Source organism: Paralichthys olivaceus, chromosome 7 (genome assembly GCF_024713975.1).
Source record: "Paralichthys olivaceus isolate ysfri-2021 chromosome 7, ASM2471397v2, whole genome shotgun sequence".
In the NCBI taxonomy this organism is placed as follows: Eukaryota; Metazoa; Chordata; class Actinopteri; order Pleuronectiformes; family Paralichthyidae; genus Paralichthys; species Paralichthys olivaceus.
The window spans coordinates 22,986,240-23,007,384 of record NC_091099.1 but is presented as its reverse complement, the minus strand read 5'-3'; the positions used below and the strand labels follow the sequence as shown (position 1 = coordinate 23,007,384).

The 21,145-nt window shown below is 39.3% G+C and overlaps 1 protein-coding gene and 1 pseudogene across 2 annotated transcripts; one reads left to right on the top strand and one right to left on the bottom strand.

Annotated features, from left to right (window-relative positions):
• Positions 1–2,584: 2,584 nt before the first annotated feature.
• On the top strand, positions 2,585–20,181 carry slc13a1 (solute carrier family 13 member 1). 2 transcript variants are annotated; one of them, XM_069528753.1, is made up of 15 exons: positions 2,585–2,704; positions 3,394–3,522; positions 4,011–4,147; positions 4,983–5,149; positions 8,153–8,192; positions 8,323–8,395; positions 9,068–9,228; positions 9,407–9,526; positions 10,602–10,700; positions 12,624–12,725; positions 13,505–13,596; positions 13,734–13,828; positions 15,639–15,800; positions 18,809–18,946; positions 19,094–20,181. In XM_069528753.1, the coding sequence occupies exons 1-15, from the start codon at positions 2,600–2,602 to the stop codon at positions 19,235–19,237; spliced, it is 1,764 nt and encodes a 587-aa protein (XP_069384854.1). In that variant the 5' UTR covers positions 2,585–2,599; the 3' UTR covers positions 19,238–20,181. The 2 variants fall into 2 exon arrangements, 1 of the variants encoding a protein (XP_069384854.1); XR_011243482.1 differs by lacking the exons at positions 2,585–2,704; positions 3,394–3,522; positions 4,011–4,147; ... (9 more) ...; positions 15,639–15,800; positions 19,094–20,181 and adding an exon at positions 18,353–18,623 and having other exon boundaries at positions 18,809–18,949.
• LOC138410780 (E3 ubiquitin-protein ligase TRIM21-like) lies at positions 16,197–17,349 on the bottom strand (annotated as a pseudogene).
• Positions 20,182–21,145: the final 964 nt, after the last annotated feature.

Genomic DNA, 21,145 nt, shown 5'->3' with positions numbered 1-21,145 from the left:
AACAAATCATGAAAATACCTATTTTATTTTCATTACAGAGTATGAACTTCTCTAGAGCACTTGATCAGACCATGTTTGTTTTATGATTGTTATACTGATTATACACAACTCTACTTATCCATTGGACCTGGTGACCTCTCAAATTGAATGTCCTACAACACAATGATGGTGTCACTACTGAACACCTCCAATTTTCTAACATTTAGTTAATGGTACCCTTCTGATTGAAATTCTCTTTTTCTCTGCCTAAGCCAAGACGCTGTTACAGTTCATTTTAAATTTTGCAGAAAGATTACTCACCAAGACCTCACACAGTTCTCATGCCACCTCAGGTCTGATGTTTGTGGGCACAGAGTCAGGTCAGCAAACTTTCCTGGATATTTTAAGTCGCTTGTGTATTTGTGCTTGAATTTGTATTATACTGTTTGTGTTTATTGCTGTGCTAACTCTCCTGTTGTAATGTTACAACTATTCTGTTTTATAATTACCATCTTTTATGCTGTAAAGCAAAACTAAAATATCTCCAGGTCATCCTGACTCTCTTCCCCCTCTGGTATGATTCAGTGAAAATGAATCTCATGCATTTTGAATGACTGAGGCAGGAGCCAAGGGTCAAAGGTCACTGATGTAGTTAGCAACTCTTTAACAGCTCTAGATAAGAGGATAAGAAGTTAAAGGAAACCACATATTGAAGGAATGGCTTTAAGATAACCATGTTTATCTTACATGTTTGTGCAAATAGGGAACGACACGCTGTCTTTGTTTGTCACTAGTGTATCCCTGTTCCTGTGATGTCTAGTGAGCAGTGAGGCCCATTATAAGAGGTTTAACCGCACTGATGTATGCAGAGGCTTTCACACCCGCAGAGAGTCTGCGGCTGCAAGGTGAGTCGTATCACTATCATTATCAGGCAATTATTCTCAGTCTGTGCATGTTTACATTTGCCCACACATATATTGTTTTCTTCATGATAACAGGTCTCATAGCTAATGCATGCTCTGAGCAAAAATAGATTTATTTGGATTCAAGGAATATAAATATAATATATAATATAAAGTCAGTTGATTATTCAAGCTCAGTGCTGTGTTTCCTCATAGACAAATGACGTGAAAACCTGGGGTGTAATTATTTATACAGATCCTAAATATGCTGGGCTGGAATGTAACTGTGTGTGTGTGTGTGTGTGTGTGTGTGTGTGTGTGTGTGTGTGTGTGTGTGTGTGAGTATAAAAAGTAGAACATCATGTTTCAGAGATTTCCAGATGTATCCATCTTGATAATTTGATTCAGTTCAAACAAATCGCTGTGGAATGAACTCAAAGGGAAGTTAAGAACAGCCTTGTGTAAAGAAGTTAACACAACTGTTTTTTTTTTACAACATTTAGTTTCTGAAGCAGCCTTAATATATGAAGTTAAGATATAGTTTGTCCAATCTGACCTCACAGAACCCTCTGTTAAACGTTAATCATATATGTCAAGTTGAAAATAGGGCACATATGAAACTGAAATAAATAAAAAATGTAAGGAGGCAAAAGGACAGATTTAGTATATTTTTAATAACATGTAGACTCCCTGTTTAGTGGCATTAAGCAGGTATTAGTTGCTATATTATTTTTTAATTTCCTTATAGTTTGTTAATAGTATTTGCAACAAGTGAGGAACTCCGCCTGATTTGCTTCTTTCTCATATCAAGGAAGCAAATGTCATTTCCAGAGTAAGGTGAAGACCCAAATGCATGAAACCGAAAAACGAAACAAAAAATCCAAGAAAAAAAAAATACAGGCACGAGAGATGTTAGGACAAACTGAAGCGCAGGGAAAATCCAGACAGAGGAGAGAACAGAATCTAAAGTCACAGACAGCAAATTAGACACAGAAGGAAGTAACGTAAGAGAGAAACACAAGGGTTGTGTCTGAAATCACCCACTTAGTCACTTCCCCCTACTCACTATGTAGAGATGTCTAAATAGAGGACTATGTAATGAGCTCATCTGCAAAAGAAAGAAACACTTTCAGGCACTACATTTTCTCTTTACACTCTCACAAAAACTGGATTTAGGTGGAAAATACTTGCCTAGCTCCATCCTCTGTAAAGAAATCCACTCTTCAACAACTCCATCACAGATTTAGCACGTACTCCTTACATCAAGCTCTTCCACTATACTGAAGCTTTAGTGTTGTCCCCTGTAGTAATTCCCTCTGGATAAAAGTGTCTGATAAATGTAAATGAAACCTTTTAGCATGGATCTGTTTTTGCAGACCCTCACCTACAAGGACCTCACCCGTTACCATAATTACAACTGCAAGGTGCACAAATAGATTCAAACGTGACACCCACTAATGTGGCCCTGCTTAAGTGCCATAAATTAAAGGCTGTGTTGCCTTACTATCTCACTGTTGTGGGTACAGAGATAACCAGTGATTGTAGCCAGGTTTGGTGTCTTGCTCAAGAAACATACATACATTCCACTCGACCCAGCAATAGGTTACTCATTATCTGCTTTAAAGTGTTCCAACTAAACAACAGTGAGGTTACAACTGGAACCAGTTCGAGAAAAGAGGGAAAAGAAGACAACAACTGGACAAAAGGAAGAACGAAAAATGCTAAAGAGGTTAAGGAAAGCATTGTGGAACTATCGCAACTTCACCGTGATTGTCCTCACACCACTGCTGCTGCTTCCTCTTCCTGTTGTTGTCGGAACAAAGGTGAGTGTCCCTTGCATCTCAAAAACTGGACAATAATTCAAAAAAATCTATCAAATTAAGTCTTTCATTCAAAGCAAACTGAACTGAAGGGATAAAAAACACGGCAACTCTTTTTATTTATTTGAAACAGTGGAAATCGACTCGGAAACACTGAGTTCATCTTTTATCTATATTCACATTTGTTGCCACATATTCACCTCAATATCATCTCTGCATTGCATCTAACTTCCTGTCACTCAGAAGTGTGGGAGGTGATGTCTCTTTCTCTTTGTTTGTATACCTGCAAAAATGAATCAACTAAATTAACAATAGATAAAATGCAGCTATTTCACCTGCTATTGGCTACAAACACTCTGGTGAAGAAGGTGGAGACTTTAACCACAACAAGTTGTGATAAAATATAATGACAAACAATTGGTTACAAGAGGGAGACCCATGATTAAAGACAAATTTAACAAATAAAAGTAATAGATAACTTGACAGAGTCCGTTTTCTCAAAGCAGCATCTAGTGGACATTAGAGGGACTACAGACAAAAGCACTAGACTCAGCTACATGTGGCTGATTGATTAATCTCTTGATATGTATGTTTTTTTAATGTCAAAGTGATAAATCCATAAACCATTGCTCTTTCTTAAAGTCTAATATTCCACATGAATGCAACATTATCTGTGTGTTCTGGTTCTACAGGAGGCAGAATGTGCGTTTGTGTTGCTGCTGATGGCGACATACTGGGTGACAGAGGTGATTCCTCTGTCCATGACCGCCATGCTCCCTGCCATCCTCTTTCCTATGTTTGGCATCATGACTTCTACGGGCGTAAGTGTATCTCCTCGTTAGATGAGCAGTTTATTCTTTAGGGGTGTATTTTCACCCCGAGGTTTGAAGATCCTGTGAGAGAGCAGAGGGGCAGGCGAAGATGGTGGACGTCTCTGATTGGTTGACCGTGTGATGGATTAGGGGTTTAGTTTCACTATAGATTTGAAAAAGAAAGCAGCGTTCCAGATTCCCACTCACAGGAGGAGAACTAACTGTGGTTAAAAAGTTAGGGAGGGAGCCTCCTTATGTGATGACGTAAATAACAATTCTAATATATATTGTGGCTACTTTTAAATAACTGTTGTGTTTGTTTAATTCGGTTTCATTAATGAATTTGTGCAGCTGTTCAATTATTTACTCACGATTTATCTCTCTATTATAATGACCTATTTTCAATTCAATTTCAATTATTGGGTTATTGTTCTCCTTCTATTATTATACTTGTACAGCCTTAATCTGACATTACTCTGTCTCTGCTTCTCCTGCAGGTTGCAAAAGAGTACTTTAAAGACTTCCACTTCTTGCTGGTAGGCGTCATCTGCCTCGCCACATCGATTGAGAAATGGAGTCTTCACCGTAGGATCGCCCTGAGGCTTGTCACCGTGGTGGGGGTCAACCCTGCATGGTGAGCACAACCAATCTCTGCCCTTTTCACAGAATACTCAGTGACGTGTCACAGAAAGAAAAGCACAGGTTTAAAAACATCAATTTACAAAGGCGATATTCCATTAAACTGTTTCAGGGTCCGGGTATTAATGGTTCATGCTGGCTCGTTGTCATGTCTTCCTGGAAAACTTGCACTGAGCAGAGAATTGTTATTAGTAAAACCTGTACCTTCCTACAATGATAAGTCAAAACTGAGAGAAACATCTATGATTGGGTTTTAATTATATAGAGCACATGTCAACGGTGTTGGACAAATGACTAGAAAACAGCTAATTTTACATTACTCAATGAAAAAGTCATATGCTAATTACGAACTGGCTAAGTAATTTATTATGTTGTTTACTAGTTAACAGAGCTACAAGTTACTAGCTACAAGTTTGTTGCTCACATGTTCACCCCAGTTCCATCAGGTGCCCTTTAAAAAAGAACCACCAATGTCTAGATCAACCTGTGATATAGACACAGGGCCAAGCTAATATATGAAAGTAACAGCACTGTACTGAGTGACTGAATTACACAATCAAAAACTCACTGACTCCCTCAACATGTCAAACAGCAGAAGAAAATCAGTGTTTTGCCCCAGATGTCCACTGTATGGGTCTTTCTTCCAGTATAGTTTGAGGTTGTTTTGGATTGTATCACAAATAAATGTTGCACACATTCACATCTTACATTTAAAAAACAGATATTTCTCTCTTCACTCTGGCCACCTTGTTGGATTGGCTGGGTTAAAAAAATAGGTGTTAAAGAGTTCGTGGATGCTCCTGCTCTGACTTTCCAATCATCGTCTGCAGGTTAATGTTAGGCTTCATGTCCGGTTGTGCCTTCCTCTCCATGTGGGTCCACAACACCTCAGCTGTTATGATGATGATGCCCATCGTGGAGGCGGTTCTCCAGCAGATCCTGGAAGCCAAGGAGCAGGGATGTGTAGGTGAAGACAACCCCAACCTACAGCTCGATGGTACCTGATTTTCAGTTGATTCTCTGTCTTATACTTAAGAATATATTTGGAGACACAACAAAAATAAAGCTACTATTATCACAGTGACAAATATTAGTACACACATAACAGAATTTAAAGGGATAGTTCACCCAAAAATGAAAATTCACTCATTATCTACTTACCACTATGCCACTGGAGGGATGGGTAAAGTCCTCAAAACACTTTTGGTGTTTCAGGGGTGAACAGCTTTGCAGCCAATGTGTCATTTACACCATGTTTTTGGCCTAAATGTCCATTGACATAAAAAACATGGTGTAAATGACCAAGTTTGGGAGTCAAATTTAAATGTTGGGGCTTACGGACACTTGGATGACACCACAGGAGCAGTATGGAGACATTTTCTGTTGTTTTCTGTTGTTTTCTATGTTTGAAGAAGTACTCACCATTTACTTCAATATATTGAATTTGGCTGCAACGCTGTTTACCCCTGAAACTTCAAAAGTGTTTTGTGGACTTAAACACTTCAGCCAGTCCTCCATCAGCAGAGGGGAGAGTAAATTAGGGAATTTTCACTTAAATAATACAACAATGTACATTTGTTGTTGAGAAATTAGTTATGGAAACACATTTTCAATGTGTAATTTAATGTAAGGAGTAATCAATTAAAAAATGTGACCTGGCAAGTACACTACTGTTTGGGTCAGGAAACTATAAGGCTAGCACAGAAATCCCGAAGGGTCACAGTGATAATTTTTGCATTCCCTTGTAATATGTTTTGCGTTCTCTTTACGATACCGCGCAATACTTTTCTTCTTCTATGAGACATATATAGTAGAGTGCAGCTCAGGCCACATTTTTATGTCTGAGCCTGTCTGATATCGAGAATAAACTGACCGAGCCCAACGTGAACCCATCAAGTATTTTGTTTTTTGTGTCTGAACTTGACCCGAGCCTGATGCAGTTAAAGTAAGCTCCACTGAGTTTGTATTACTCTGTCCCTGACAGGTAATTGGTTCTTTTCCCATGTGCATTGTAAGAAAAAATCATGACCGACCTGAGCCTGAATATCATTTGCAAATCTCTGTTGGGTCGGGTGGACAGGTCTGGACAGGCTCATCCACTCTCTATGTACCCCATTACCACTCATCTTCTATTTGATTTTGAACTGGGCTGATATAGTACTACTATTCAGTGGGCATGGTTTTATAATTGTAAAAGTAAATTAATTCTTAGATCACGACGTCTCTCTAGAAGAACACAGTTCGGTGAGCTGCAGGAATCATAGATAAAGATGACTGCTTATTTTTGCACCTACAATGAAATGACGATGTTGCATGATGGGAAAGGGAAACTATTAGGGGTAACGCTAAAGAATCGAGAGCTTATGCAAAACTACTGTGGGGAAATGCAACGTGTATTGTGAGGAGCTGCAAAAGTGTTATAGATAATTGTGAGATAACTCAAAACATATTGCAAGGGAATAAAAAATACCCTCAGAAATACTTGGCAGGTTAAGGAAGTAGTTATACTGTAGAGTGGTCGTCCTCAAATCAGAGGGTTGGCCGTTTGATCCCAGTCCCCCCCTTCTGCATGCCAAAGGGTCATCAAGACTCGAAAGGTCTTAGAGTGTTAGAGTTAATTGATTGGTTGCCCCAATATTGTCTCTCATACTATTTCTTGCTTCCTCTGGTCAAAAGCTCACCATGTCCCTCACTCAGCCCACTCACTCAACACAAGCTTCCAAAAAGCATAACAGTCTCCCCAGTTCAAATGTTCACCCCTCTCACCGAGACTGAGAAATCAAAATTGACTGGCAGTCGCCCTACTACATGCACACTGGACCCCATTAGCACCAACCTCTGACAATGCCACATCTCTCACCATTGTGTCAGCAATCACACGTGACGAATGCTTCACTGACCATTTCCCACTGCATTCAACCGGGAACACTTCTGCTCAAAAAGCCTTTACTCAACCCTGCTCAAGTTTAGAATCATCCACCACTCTCATGACTTCCTCTCTTATCTAAGGCTATCAAGGTTACAGAATTCCACTCAGTGAATGAACACCTTTATCCAAATCAGTTAGCTGTGACAGAAACCTTGAGATCAGCTGGAGCTGCAGGTCAGTCCTCTTTTCTTATCTTGTTGGACCTGTCGTTAGCAGCCTTTTAATACAGACCTCATCCTGCCATTTGTACTCTTCGATATGGGACAAACATTTTCTCCCCAAAGGGGGGCCCCAAGGCTTGGTGCTAGTGCCCCTTCTCTTTGCATGTCACACTTCTCTTGGGTCCAATGATCAATATGTATGGCTTCCCTTATTCAGTAACTTCTTTGCCGATGACATGCAACCATGACTGTCATTCCTGCCTGGTGACCCCCACAGACTCTGTCACATTGCACAAATCTCTGCTTGTCTCAGCCAATCCACATGGATGCTAATAAACCTTTCTAAGAGTGTACTCAGTCATCCTTGCCATCGATCTTCCAATCACCATAGCAACATTAAAATGTCCTCTTCATCTCAAGCAAGCAAAAGCTTTCAGAGCAGGGACATTCCTCTCTAAGAAGGTCTGAAGCAGGAGACTTGCTAAGATTAGATTAGATAGAACTTTATTGATCCTTCGGGCACCTCCTCTCTTAACTTCTTTAACACTATAGTTACAAAATAGGAGGAATTTCATTACCTTTTTTTTTTTTTTTTTTTAACCAAACTGTCTTATTCAACAATTAGTGCCCACTTTATGGTTGTCTACTGTACTGACACATCAGTGTTCCTCCTTCAATTATAAGGTGCTTTGGATAATTAAGTAAATATACATATATAAATATTTAATAAAGGATGTAAGACTGCAGTACCGGGAAAGAAAAGGTCTGCAATGAACATAAGCTGAAACAAAGCTCTGTAGAGAAGCATCATTACCACAGGTTAACTCCCATAAAATCATCTCTCACAACAGAATCAGGGTAAAATAAGAAATGAGAGATGTTAGCCATAGTCTGATATTTATTTTTTCAGGTAGTGACGGCCACATTGACAAGATGAAAGAAATTGTGAGGTATGTGACAGCTCATGTTTTTGTGATGTTCACTATTGATTGCCCTGCTCTGTTATCTTCAGGGTTCTGGATTTTCCTGGGATTACGGTTCATCTTGTTCATATTTATATTACAATCCTCTGTTTGTCAGTGACGGGAAGGATCCAGAAAGTCCTGAGGAAACCTTCACATGTGTTCAGATACAGTCGCTGCCACAGCCTCCAGCAGCTCAGGTGAAAAAACCACTGCACAAATAAAATCACAGTTTGTTATTGTATTTGTCTGATCTGCCTTTACAACTATGACTACCACCACCACTACTATCACTACTACTGCTAACACTGCTATTACTACTAGTCCTACAAATTATAACAAGAAGAAGAATGATGATGATATTAATATTAATAATCCTAATAAATATTCAAATTCTTATTTTTATTAGATCCTTTGTTTATGTAGCAGTTTTCAAAATCCAAGTGCTTTGGAAGATGAAATGATGAAAGCAATTAAAATTGTTAATAAAAAAAGTGAGATGACTAAATGAAAGACCTAAAATAATACATTATAAAATAAGTAAATAAGCAAATAATAAAGTTACCTAAAAGATAAAAGTTCAGAGCTCAAATCAAGCACATTTATAAAGAGCGATTTCAAAGAGGATACTGGGCCACTCAGTCTAATCTCCTTGGAGGGTTCTTTCTAAAGAATGTGGGTGCTAACATAATCTAGGATAAGTTTTAGAAACAATACTAGTTTCTTTGCTACTAGCTTACTTACATTTATATTTGCTTGTATATTTATTTCTTAAATGTCATCGCTACTACTTCTACTACTACTGGTTGTGTGATAACTACATTCACGCTGCATGGGTAATTTGTCCCTCTGTGATGTAACAGCAGGCTGCAGTGTGTCCACCTGCAGCTCCTAGTAGGACCAAGCAGGACCTCATGATGTGTAAAGCCATGTCGATCGGCATCGCCTACTCCTCCAACATCGGCGGCATTGCCACGCTGCCTGGAACCTCCCCCAACCTCATCTTCTCCGAATACCTCAACAAGTGAGTGGCTCAGTAAACTCGTTTGTATGTAAATTTAACAGAGAGAGATAACTGTAAGCATTTGAAACAAATTGTAAAATAAATGAGAAGCAACTTGATCTATGTTACTTGAAGATTAAGAGCTTTTGTGTGCATTTAAAAAACATGAGAAAACCTGAAAGACTGTCTTTATATACAGGATTTACCCAAACTGCAACTGCATTAACTTCGGGAACTGGCTCTTGTTGTGCCTGCCCATCAGTGTGATCGTGCTGCTGCTCACATGGATATGGCTCTACTGGCTCTTCATTGGCTCAGAGTGAGTATCAACACACCTTCTGCACCACCAATCACTTCCTGTCTGTGTTTTATCACAACTTCTGTGTGTTGTGACCGAGTCATACCTACCTGTTTACATCGGTTCTTCTTTTGTTGCACTTACTGTATGATATCCTCTTTATTGATTATTATTATTATTGATATTATCATTATAGTTTCACTATCACACACTTCTGTGTATTATCAATATGGAGGTGCAGGCGGTCCATGGCCACACTGATGAACTAATTGTTTTGGTCAGTTCTCCTTTTCTACATGTTTAGGAAACAGAGAGACAACTATACCCCACCCCGATTCCACAATGCATCACACTCTGCATTATAGATTTGAAAAAGGACACCAGGATGTGTGTGTTTGCTTCAAATGAACTCAGTCTCCTGAGAAAGTAAATGCTTTGTTGTACCTTGCTACAAATAGATGTCTGCTTAATACAGCATCTACATAGGTGTGAGTTATGGACAGAAACAAGTGGAGGAAACAAGTTCATAAATGTTCCAGCCTAACACATATAATCTTAGTTCATGCTGGCTGTGATGCTTCCAAGCTTGAAACCTATCAGGGCTTTATTTTTACCATCATTTCCCTGGTTTGAGTTATTGCCAGGTGTTAGGGTTAATAAACCTAAAAATTGTTGGATTTACAGGATTGGGCGCATAAGTACACAAGTTAAAAGAATCATGGAGACAAAACAACATACAAAGAACATGAAAGACAAGGAATATGTCAGAAACTGCTTAAATATTTGAAGAAATCTCACAATTCTATGATTTATAGCTTTCATTTTGACACAACCAGCAGCTGAGACATGAGTGTGAAGCTAATGTTAGCATTAGCCTTGCGATGGTGTCAGAAAGGTTAATGATGAACGCAGCGGATCCTCGCACATGCTCAGTAATCTACCCATTAGCTGCTAAACTCTGTGTGCTCTCAGTGTGGCTTTAACCAATCACAGGTTGTCATTTCTTTCACTGTGAGCATTTCCCTGTTGCCTTTTAAATAATATAATCTGTCTGTCACACACACGCACACACACACACACACACACACACACACAGCTTCAGGTTCCTGTGGCGGTGTGGAGGGGAGCGGTCTGAGAAAGAGAAGGCAGCAAGAAAAGTTATAGAAGAAGAGTACAAGTTGCTGGGACCCATGAGGTGATCATTCATTCATTCAATCATGCAATCACGTTAAATCATATCATTATTAAATCATTTATGTCCACATTGCTGTTCCTGTCAGTTACTCACATGTGCATGTTCAATAGAAACTCTCACTCATTTTGAAAGTGGTGAAATCTTACATGGTGGTTCTTTAGCTTTGCTTGACTTGTGCTGTAGTTGGTAGAAGTTGAGAAAAGCAATTTGTGTTGTGTTGCACTGTAATGATACGCAGTTACGCGCTGTGCAACCAGTGTTAGTAGTTAGTAGTGTCATACTCTGTGTTAATGTGTATTACTGTGTGTTAATGTGTGTGTTAATGTATATTGGTGTGTGATACTGTGTGTTATTGTGTGTTACTGTGTGTTAGTGTGTACAGCCAGTTAACAGCACCTGCCAGTAGTTTGCAGGTGATGCATTCAAGGGACTGTAGGACTTTAGCTACCGATAGCTTCAGGCGATGGATTAAAGGAACATCTGTAACAGGGTCAACTACAGAAATTATCCTGGGTTACATTATTAATATTATTATTTTCTAAGGCATAGTCCTGGAGTGATTGAAGCACGTTGATCGTGCACTTACACGAAAGCTTAACTCCTCCACACATCTGCTCTCTGTTAAAAATATTCAAGTCTCCATTTCACTGCTTCCACTGAGCGTAGTGTATGTGTCATTCTGGATTCATTATAGCCTTAACAACCAAAGCATTATCTTCAAGTATAGCCATTGGATCTTTAGGTTTTTTATGACGTAGGTTGAGTGAGATTAAGTGCTTGCACCATTAAAGTGATTTCAGGCTGATTAGGTGATGTCTGACAGAAGTCATGTGTACACAGTGTACAGCAAGCAGACCGTGAGGAGATATTAGCAGAAAGTTATTTTTTAGCTTTATGGCTTTGATCAAACTAGCCACACATCATTGGATATATTTTTTATTATATATCATTGTTCAAGCACATTGTATACTTCAGAAAAGCTAAGAAAATTAAATGTCTGAACACATTGTCATATTTATTTATTTTCAGACTGCTTGCCATTCAGGGGCCAATCAGATTTTAACTGGGGCCAGTGGCCCCCTAGCCCCAAACCTGAATCAGGAAAAGGTTTAAAGGGACTTTGGAAGAGGTGCTCATTGTTGGGGCACGGACGGCAGGAGTTTCAGTCACAAAGACGTTCAGAACGAAAAGTGACTAAAGTGACATTACAGGTTCATCTTTGGAAAGCACAGGGGCAAGAACTGTGGTCGACTGCATACTTTTGATTCCATGATGCAATGTCAGAAAGTACAGTCCATCGATAGTTCCCTAGAGAGGGATATAATCAAAGAGCTGCAGTGCATAGATCCCTCATTACAGAGATGACTGCACATTTTAGAGCTCAGTGGTGCAGAAACAGGCACTGGTGTGTGTACACATGTTTGGAAAAGGTGATGTGGTCAGATGAGTAATCCTTTGCCATGTTCTCGACAAGCGGGCCGTGCATGCGTGACGTGCATCAAGAAAATGGTAATGATCTGAATGCTTTACCCCTACAGTGTGACAATCCAGAGGGCACAGGGTTCATTGAATGATTTGATGAGTATTAACATCAAATGAATCATCCCCTCTGATCCTCACAGTCAGCAGTCAACTGAACAGGAAATGAGCCAATATATGGTCTTCAATTCACTACACCTATATTCATTCTTGGAGTGTAAATGTTCTTTCATGCATCTATGAATTCATTTATTTGGTCATTTCACACATGTATTCCATCATTCATTCATGTACTCACTCATTAAATCTTTCAGGCAGTTAAAACATCATTCATTCATGCAATTATACATTGGAATGTTCATTAATTAACTCATTGATAATATCAGCTAATAATATGTTCATACATACGTTAATAGATTCATGATTTCATTTCATTTCCTCCAGCTCTCAGGAGATTGTCACTGCAGTGGTTTTCCTGCTGATGGTGCTGTTGTGGTTGACCAGATCTCCAGGGTTCATGCCGGGCTGGGCTTCTCTCTTCCCCCAGTGAGTCTCATCCATGTGTATATTACACTGTAGTTTATTTTGACTCAGTCCAACACTCAGTGAAGATGCAGATTAAACCGCTGCTGAAAACATTGATTCCACCTGTTTGATTTGATAAAAACTCTAACTGGAGCCACCAGGAAACAGAGGATGCACTCAAACTTCATTTGATCTTTTCCTGAATTATATGAATAACGATTCTCACAATGATTCAAAGGATGACTGCCATGGTTCTAAAAGAAAATAAAGAGATAAGAAATTACTGTCTTAACAAGCCATACATTTAACCTTGAGTCAAATACTTACAAACAAGATCCAATTAATATTTCAAATGATGATTAGCTGAACACTATTAAACAGATTCCATGAATGGTTAGGTATTGATATTCTTCATGTCAACTCTTACACATCCAAATCCAAATGAATAGAAATAAACTGTAACTTACAGAGAAGCAAAAACAAAGGACACATCAGCATCACCACCAAAAACTCAGTGTAACTGGAATGTTCAGAGAACAAAGGGAAGGAAGTCCAGGTCCAGGCCTGGTGCTACCATCAGTATACTTCCTGAAACTTTGAAAAGTTGAGGAAAGAAACTGCAGTTTCTAACAATAGTGAATTTGTGAGGACACACTGGCAGGGGAGGTCAAAAAGGTGTTTAGGGATAAACCTACAGGTTATTGGTTTTGGTCTTTTCAGGGGATATGTCTAACAACTTGAATATTGAATGCAGTGGCAACAAAACATGTCCCAGAAGATCTTTTTCTTGTCTTGATCAGTCACTCCGGCCACATCACTGACGCCACCGTAGCACTTCTACTGGGTCTCTCTTTTTTCATCTTACCTGCCAACGGACCCTCCAGGAAATATGGTAATTACATGAAATATTACAATTCACCTTGTCACTTCAATGTACTTTAAAAAACAAAAACATGCCTACTTAGAGTATTTCTACCTGTTATTTTTTCTGCTCATGTGAACGAGATATTTGAATCTCTCTCAACTCAGAGGCCATGATCTCCTGGAAAGAGTTTCAGGCCTCGATGCCGTGGAAAGTGGCCTTGCTGGTTGGTGGAGGCTTTGCACTCGCTGAGGGCACAAAGGTGAGGTGGGTCTGTCTGTGTGAAACATCGAAAACATCCACCATGGGTTCCTCATGTGCAACGAGGTGACTGACGTTTGATTATGTGATTGAAAAACTGACATTGTTTGAATCTCTACAACTTGCTGACGAACTTAGTTTTACATAAAAACTGGAAACGGAGGAAAACAGCTAGCCTGACTGTTAAAGAAATCCATCACCTACCAGCACTTCTTGAGGGTAGGGTTGGTAAGTCTATCTAAAATGCTTTTTATCTTATTTCCTGATATCAACTTCAATTCCTGATAGCCATCAATTAATAATGTGAGGACTGAAATAAAGCGACAAATCAGTTCATTTGGTGCGCATGATTGGTCTTTTTACCTGTGTGAAGCAGGGACAACATTAAGACGTTGGCAGGCTTTATGCTTACTTTAAAAAAAAAAATCATATCTTTATTATGAATAATTTTTGAATTGTTGCAAAACTGCTTTCTTAGTCAAATGTTGAGGCTATATTGAGCCAGACTATTTCATGGGTCCTGTCATCACTGCATGATTTAGAGTCAAAAGTCATTGATCTCAAAGAGAGCTATCACCACAACTGGATGCCTCTTTTGATACTCTTTTGAACAGATGAAAGAGAGAGCACTGAAGGGATTAATAATAATAATAATAATCATAACACATTTTATAGCATATTTAAATCATATGGGTGTGGATAAGTAGGTGGGCAGGAGGGTTCTGGATGCACTGGAGTCTACAATAGTAAATTCCGGAGGTGACAAATTCACAGATGAGAGTTATAGCAGCAGAAAAGGAGGGTGATGGGTGTTTTTGTGGAACAAGAAAGACGATGATGATCTGGTTGACGTGTTGTTGAAGGAGAGGTTTCTTGCTACTAAGAAGAGGATGACATAGATAAGAGAAGAAACTGAACTTGAGGTACATAAAGAATAATTCCCTATACTAATGCACAGGTCAAAAACAACTGTGAAGTTGTTATGTTGCTCTGTTTAATTCATAGACTCTCACTAGAAAGGGCAGAGCTGTCTTTAATATTAGGTCAAGCCACACATGGAAAAATGCACTACTCTCATATGACAAATTACAGAACTTTAACATGACTTGCTTCCTTCAATGCCCCAAGATAGTTTTCAGTCTCTGCTCACAATCACATTGAAGCATGACAGTGTGATCTAGAATTAAATGAACAAAAAATAAGAAAATAGTAAATGATAATGTCGGTCAAGTTACTTGTCTTTAAAGGATCAGCTCACTCAATTACAAAAAGTATGATTATTGTCCTCTCCTCAACCTGCCTGACACATTCAGCAGCACTTTAAAGTTTAAAAAACACTGAATATATATATTTTTAGATACGACTCAAAATGCACTGTGCACAGTTTGAAAGGGACTTGATCAACAGCAAGTTCCAGAGAGAGTTGTGAGTTGGTTCACTTCGATGGTTAATCCAGGGTGTCAGGTTTCTGAGCAGAGACGTTGTTGTTGCAGTTTCCAAATGTGCATTTGATGGATATTTTTGACCTTAATATTTTTGAATCTATCTTATTGACAGATGTATCAAAATCTAAGCAAAAAAAAATACAACCTGCATCACTATATTTATGTTCGCTTCTTTGAGTGGTAAAAGAGGAAACACATTTCCTACAATTTTAAAATAAGGTAATTGAACCTAAATGGACTAAAACCCGACATGAACATACTTTAAAACCGGTTCAGAAGATCTGAAGCACCTGTGTGTTTGTGTGTGTGTGTGTGTGTGTGTGTGTGTGTGTGTGTGTGTGTGTGTGTGTGTGTGTGTCTCTGCAGGAATCAGGCCTGTCTTTGTGGGTGGCGAAGCTGCTGACACCTCTGGGTGATCTGCCAGTCTTGGCAACGATTGTCGTCGCTTGCATCATCGTCACCACGGTAACAGAGGTGGCCAGCAACGCGGCCACTATCACCATCTTCCTCCCCATCCTCTCACCTCTGGTAGGTTCTCACAGCGTTGAATTCTATAAAGACAAGCTTCTCGACACAAATTGTGTTTTTAGTATTTAAAATTTCACTCAGTGGGATTTCTGATCGCAACATGTTGCCACCCTGTGGCTAGAAACTAAACTAACTGATGATCGATGTTTTTTAGCTTAGATATTCAATTTGATTGAATTTGAATTTATTTTGAATAATTTTTTTTCAGTATTGAAGATAAACACAAAATGAAAACTCAAACATCATACTGTCATGTTGTGACTCCTTATTAATAAGAGAAATTAGAATAACTGTGTTCAAGCACAAAAAGTATTTTTAATGATTCAATTAAGTAAACAGCAAAAAACAAACGGTGTGTAAAAGAAAAGAATTTAAGCAGCTACTTCATCAACTGTGTCATGGAGTGACAGGAGAGATGATCAGGGCTTCAGAGTTTTTACCAGCATACTTCTCATAGGGTGAGAAGAAAGGGTAGATTGTCTCATTGAAGGAGAATCCAGTAAAAGAGTTGATAAGATCTGAATAATCAATGTCATAAAAGGAGATCAGACCCTCCTCACAATCCACAAACACACCCAAGTCAAATTTATTTGGGTCCCTGCAACATACTGTCCAGAAACCCATCTCCGGAGTCTTCTCACAAACTTCAACCTCATAGTAAAGTCTTCCTGAGGAGAAAACCAGTTTTGTCAGGTACAGAGGCAACATTTAAATCTCTGTGGACTGTTCATCAGGTTCCTCTTTAAATCATCATGTTTTACTTGTTTCCCATCATCAGACAGAATGTGCTTGCAATGTGCTGCGTCAGGTTCGAGTGTCACATCCAGTGCGCACTGCCGGACCCCCTCCAGCTCGTTCTCAAGAAGGTTCATTATATTCTTATTGAGCGTCTCCTCCAGCTGATTCACTGCTCTCCTTACAATCCCCACATGATGGAGGAGGGACACTGACTCCTGTCCTGTCCTTGGTGGGTGGATCAGTGTTAAGAGATGAGAAGCTTTGAAGGAGGTGGTATTCAGAGTGTGCGAGCTGCTCCACCTCACTGCTTCTCTTCTTCAGCTCAGAGATTTCTTGTTCCAGGTCACTGATGAAGCCTTCAAGCCTTCAGTCTCAACAGACGTCGTCAGAGCAGTGAAGACCTGAACACTTTCTTCTGTTTCTCTGTCTGCACTTGTCTTAGAGATCCACTGATCGTTTGATCTCCACAATCTTCTGTCGTCTCTTTTGAGTCATTTGCTGAAGTTCAGCCTCTGTCCCGCTCAGCTCAGCCTTCTTTTCTTCATATTCTACTTTCAGAGGAACAACTTCATGTTCACAGGGAACCTCTCCTGGTTTGGCAGCTTGATTCTCTGAGCTTCTCTGTTGAGACGACTGTCTGAACTGAGCAGCCTCACAGAGATGAAGGTGTTGAACCACAGCTCAGGTCTCTTGTAGAAAAGCTCTTTACAGTTGGGACACCGACACAGGAACTTATTATCCCAGTGTTCAGTGATGCATTTGTTACAGAAGTTGTGTCCACATGGTAAAGTGACTGGATCAGTGAACACATCCAGACAGATGGAACACAGGAACTGATCCGTTACAAAAACTAAATTAGATAAATAAAAGCTGGTTTAAACACAGTAGATATGAGCTATTTTACTTCTTCTCCTCCAGCTACCCCTCGACTAACTTCAGCTCTGGCTTTATTGGTGATAACACTGACATCACTTTTAGTAAAGGATTAATTTATTCTGGCACAAACTACCTGCGGACAACACCAGTACACAAGTGCTTCTATAGACCTCCTTCACTTGTTGTATGAGTCCAAAGTTCAGCCTGCTGTTTTTCCTATAACTGTCATGTTGATTTAGGTGATTGTCATTTACCTGATGAGTACGTTTTAGTCACAGTCATCCAGTGGTGCAGGGCTGCTTTTGTATCCTGACAGATCTCACTATTACTTTAAAATTACCAAAATGCCACATTGCTCTATAGCAAACTTTCTGTTTTGTTGCTAATGTTCATGTTTCCTTGAGTTCTGTTATTCCTTTATATATATATATATATATCTGTGTCATATCAATGCGAACTGAAGTATTCTACGCAGCTCTGATGCAGAGAAACTCTAGTTCGAAAGAGTTTGGCTCAGGACGCAATTTTATGTCCAATCTTTCCTGATCGAGACAAATAGATATAATAGATATCAGATATAATTTGAAAATGTTGTCTCTATCCACACTCTATTGAAAAACACAGAACATTAATAGGATTATGTTACAGAGGGTTTTCTCAACCTGATTAGGATGATGTCCTTTTTGTGACGACTGGAGGCAGAATTAAACTCAAAAGCACAACAACAGACAAATTCAAGTGCAGAAGGGTGGTTTATTAACTCCAGAGATCCAAAAGACAGGCAAGGGGTCAAAACCAGAAAATCAGCCGAAAAGCAAAACGTCAACTGGAGAGTAAATGCAGTTGAACCGGTATAAATACACAGAAGAACCAATGAGGGAATGAGGAGCAGGGGAGTATGAGGGTGGGGAAACTCAGGTGAAGGGAATGAGGTAATCAAAGGCTTTGTGGGAATGACTGGGTCTGGAATGACACGAGAACAGAGACAGGATCACAGCCAGGCATGGCAGACTAGGTTGTGACGCTTTTAACACTTTGAAGAGCTAATGTTTGTAAGCTAATTAGCTTATTATGCTTACTTCTCCAGGAATAATGATGGAAGTAACCAAGACTTTTCTCTGAGTTTGAGATTTTCTAAGTATATTTGAAAGTTGTCATTAAACCAACTCAACCCAAAATGTTCTAACAACCATCCACTCTAATCAGCTGGTATGCAGTTTTTGTTTATTGAGTATAGGTGGAAAGAATGGATGGATGATGTCTGGAGGTTTCAACTGTTGTGTATGAAATGACAATCCCACTTTGAACGCTGTTGCTATTCAGTGATAAAGCAGTTACACATGATTTCACCAATCAGATTTTTGCTTTCCACTGAGCCCGTGTGATTTCTTCAGGCTGAGGCAATCCACGTCAACCCACTGTACGTCCTGATCCCCACAACCCTTTGCACATCTTTCTCCTTCCTGCTGCCAGTGTCCAACCCGCCCAACGCTGTCGTCTTCACGTATGGACACCTCGACATCATGGACATGGTGAGTCCTGTCGTACACAGAAACATGGTTGTTACCAATTTACTCTTTCATTAAATCTCTGCTGGCAGCAAAGTAAATAAATGCAATGTCAAATTTAATCTGAATACAGAATTTTCAAACATGTCAACTGAATGATCATCGCTGCAGGTGAAGGCGGGGCTTGGCGTTAACATAATTGGCGTCCTTGCCGTGGTTTTCGCTGTGGTGACATGGGGAGTTCCACTATTTGCTCTGGACACGTACCCTGACTGGGCCCCGGTCCTCCCTGGATTTAACGCCACAACACCTTAAAGTCTGATCCTCAAGTTTGGTTCTAAATCAGAGGCATCCAGGGGCCTCTTGAGGGAGAACAAGATTCATGTGTGTTCACTCACCAAAATAAGAGTGTTTTTATTTGTAGGTAGGGGTTCTGTGCACCTACAGCACATGCACACATTTAGGAGCCTCTGTTTTAAGAGCAGTAGTTAGTAGCAGCATTGATAATTTAAATCTTAAGGTTTCTCTGTAGGTATTAATCATCGCAAACCTAAGAAGAACTATAATTAAAGTATTATTCTGGTGTTCTTTTTAGATATTGGCAACAAATCCAAACAAACTGAATCTGAGATATTTCTTTTTTCTGGGCAATAAAACTATGTAACTGTTAAAATTGTTCAGGTCATATGACATGTTCCTCAATGAACACACAGGGGCAATTTGGTTTTACAGCACATTTACGGTACGTTTCAGGCCCGGGTGCCAACAAATAACCTCTGATAATCAATCTGTCAACTACCTGCTGACCACCCAACAGCAGGCAGGCACAGTTAGAGACCAGCTGGTAAATAAAGTGAAACATCCATCAGCGAAAGAAACCAAAGCGGAGTTGAAAGGGTACTAATGTCTGAAATCAATCCAAATGACTTATACTGAAAAATGTATAACTCTTCAAGAGAGAGGGGTAGAAAACAGAGAGAGAGACCTGTGTGTGTGTGAGTGTGCATGTGTATGTATATATGTATATAGAATAGATATTGATTGATGAAAGTCTTCAAATGACTGTGTCAAAAACATTTTTTACAGATTTAGGATTTTTTTGCTGATCCACTCAGGTCCAAACCTGATTAGTTAGTCAGTCAGTTTTCTTTCAGTTTTGATTTGTCTTAGTTTTTTGTATGGTTATATCATTATATAATATGTAATGCTATCACTATGAATGTTGAAACTGAAAATAAAACACCATGTCATTAAAAAGATTCAGCAATTTCTCTCTCTCCCTCTCACACACACACACAGAAGAATCGTGTTCACCTATTTGTGTTTTTTGTGAGTATGTGTTGTTTTTGTTGTGCTACAAACATCTTCTAAAGTTAAAGTTCTTATCAGTGGTAAGTTTCACCAGAGGAACACTGGCATCTAGTGGCCTAAGCATTCCTGAGCTACATCCTTAAACGCAAACTTCTCACACGTACACACACACACACACAATCCATATGTATTTATTTTACCCATTTTCAATCCTTTTCAAAAATGTTTTTAGTGTTTTGCATTTGTATTTTAAAGTTAACTAATCCCTTTTTGTCCTTGTTTCTGTTAATTCAAAGACTGGGTAACACACCTTTTTTTGTTAAAATAGAATGATTTCAAAGGCTTTTTAATTGAAAAGCCTAATTGATCTCAATTATAATTGATGTATGATAATATTTTCCCTTTATCTTTAAATGATTTTGTCTGTTGCAGCTCGTTTAATTCCTTTCATTGATTGTAAAGTGGAGGTATCACACAGTGATTAGAAACCTCACCCTATATGTGCTTTTAACAGAAATCTTGATGTTATCATGATATAACATATAACATACCAACATTGTGTGTGCATGACAATGTCTGTGTCTCTCTGTCTGTGTGGTTGTGACATGATGGAAATCAGAAGAAAGCAACAGAATAATCTGATTTCACAAATTCAACATTTACTGACATTTTAAACCACTTTTCAGCAAGGATGAGGGGATGTGGGTAGAGATGAGGGAGGGAGAAGGAAGGGGTGTGAAGGAAGAGAGGATGGAGGGATGTGGCTAGGGATGAGGAAGAAGGGTGGATGGATGAAGGGAATGGAGAGGGTTTGTCGAATAATCTGAGACAAACAGAGCGTGACAGGTTAAGCAGGTGATTAGAGATGGGATTGAGGAGTTCAGCTCCTGAACCCGTTAACAAGTCAACTTC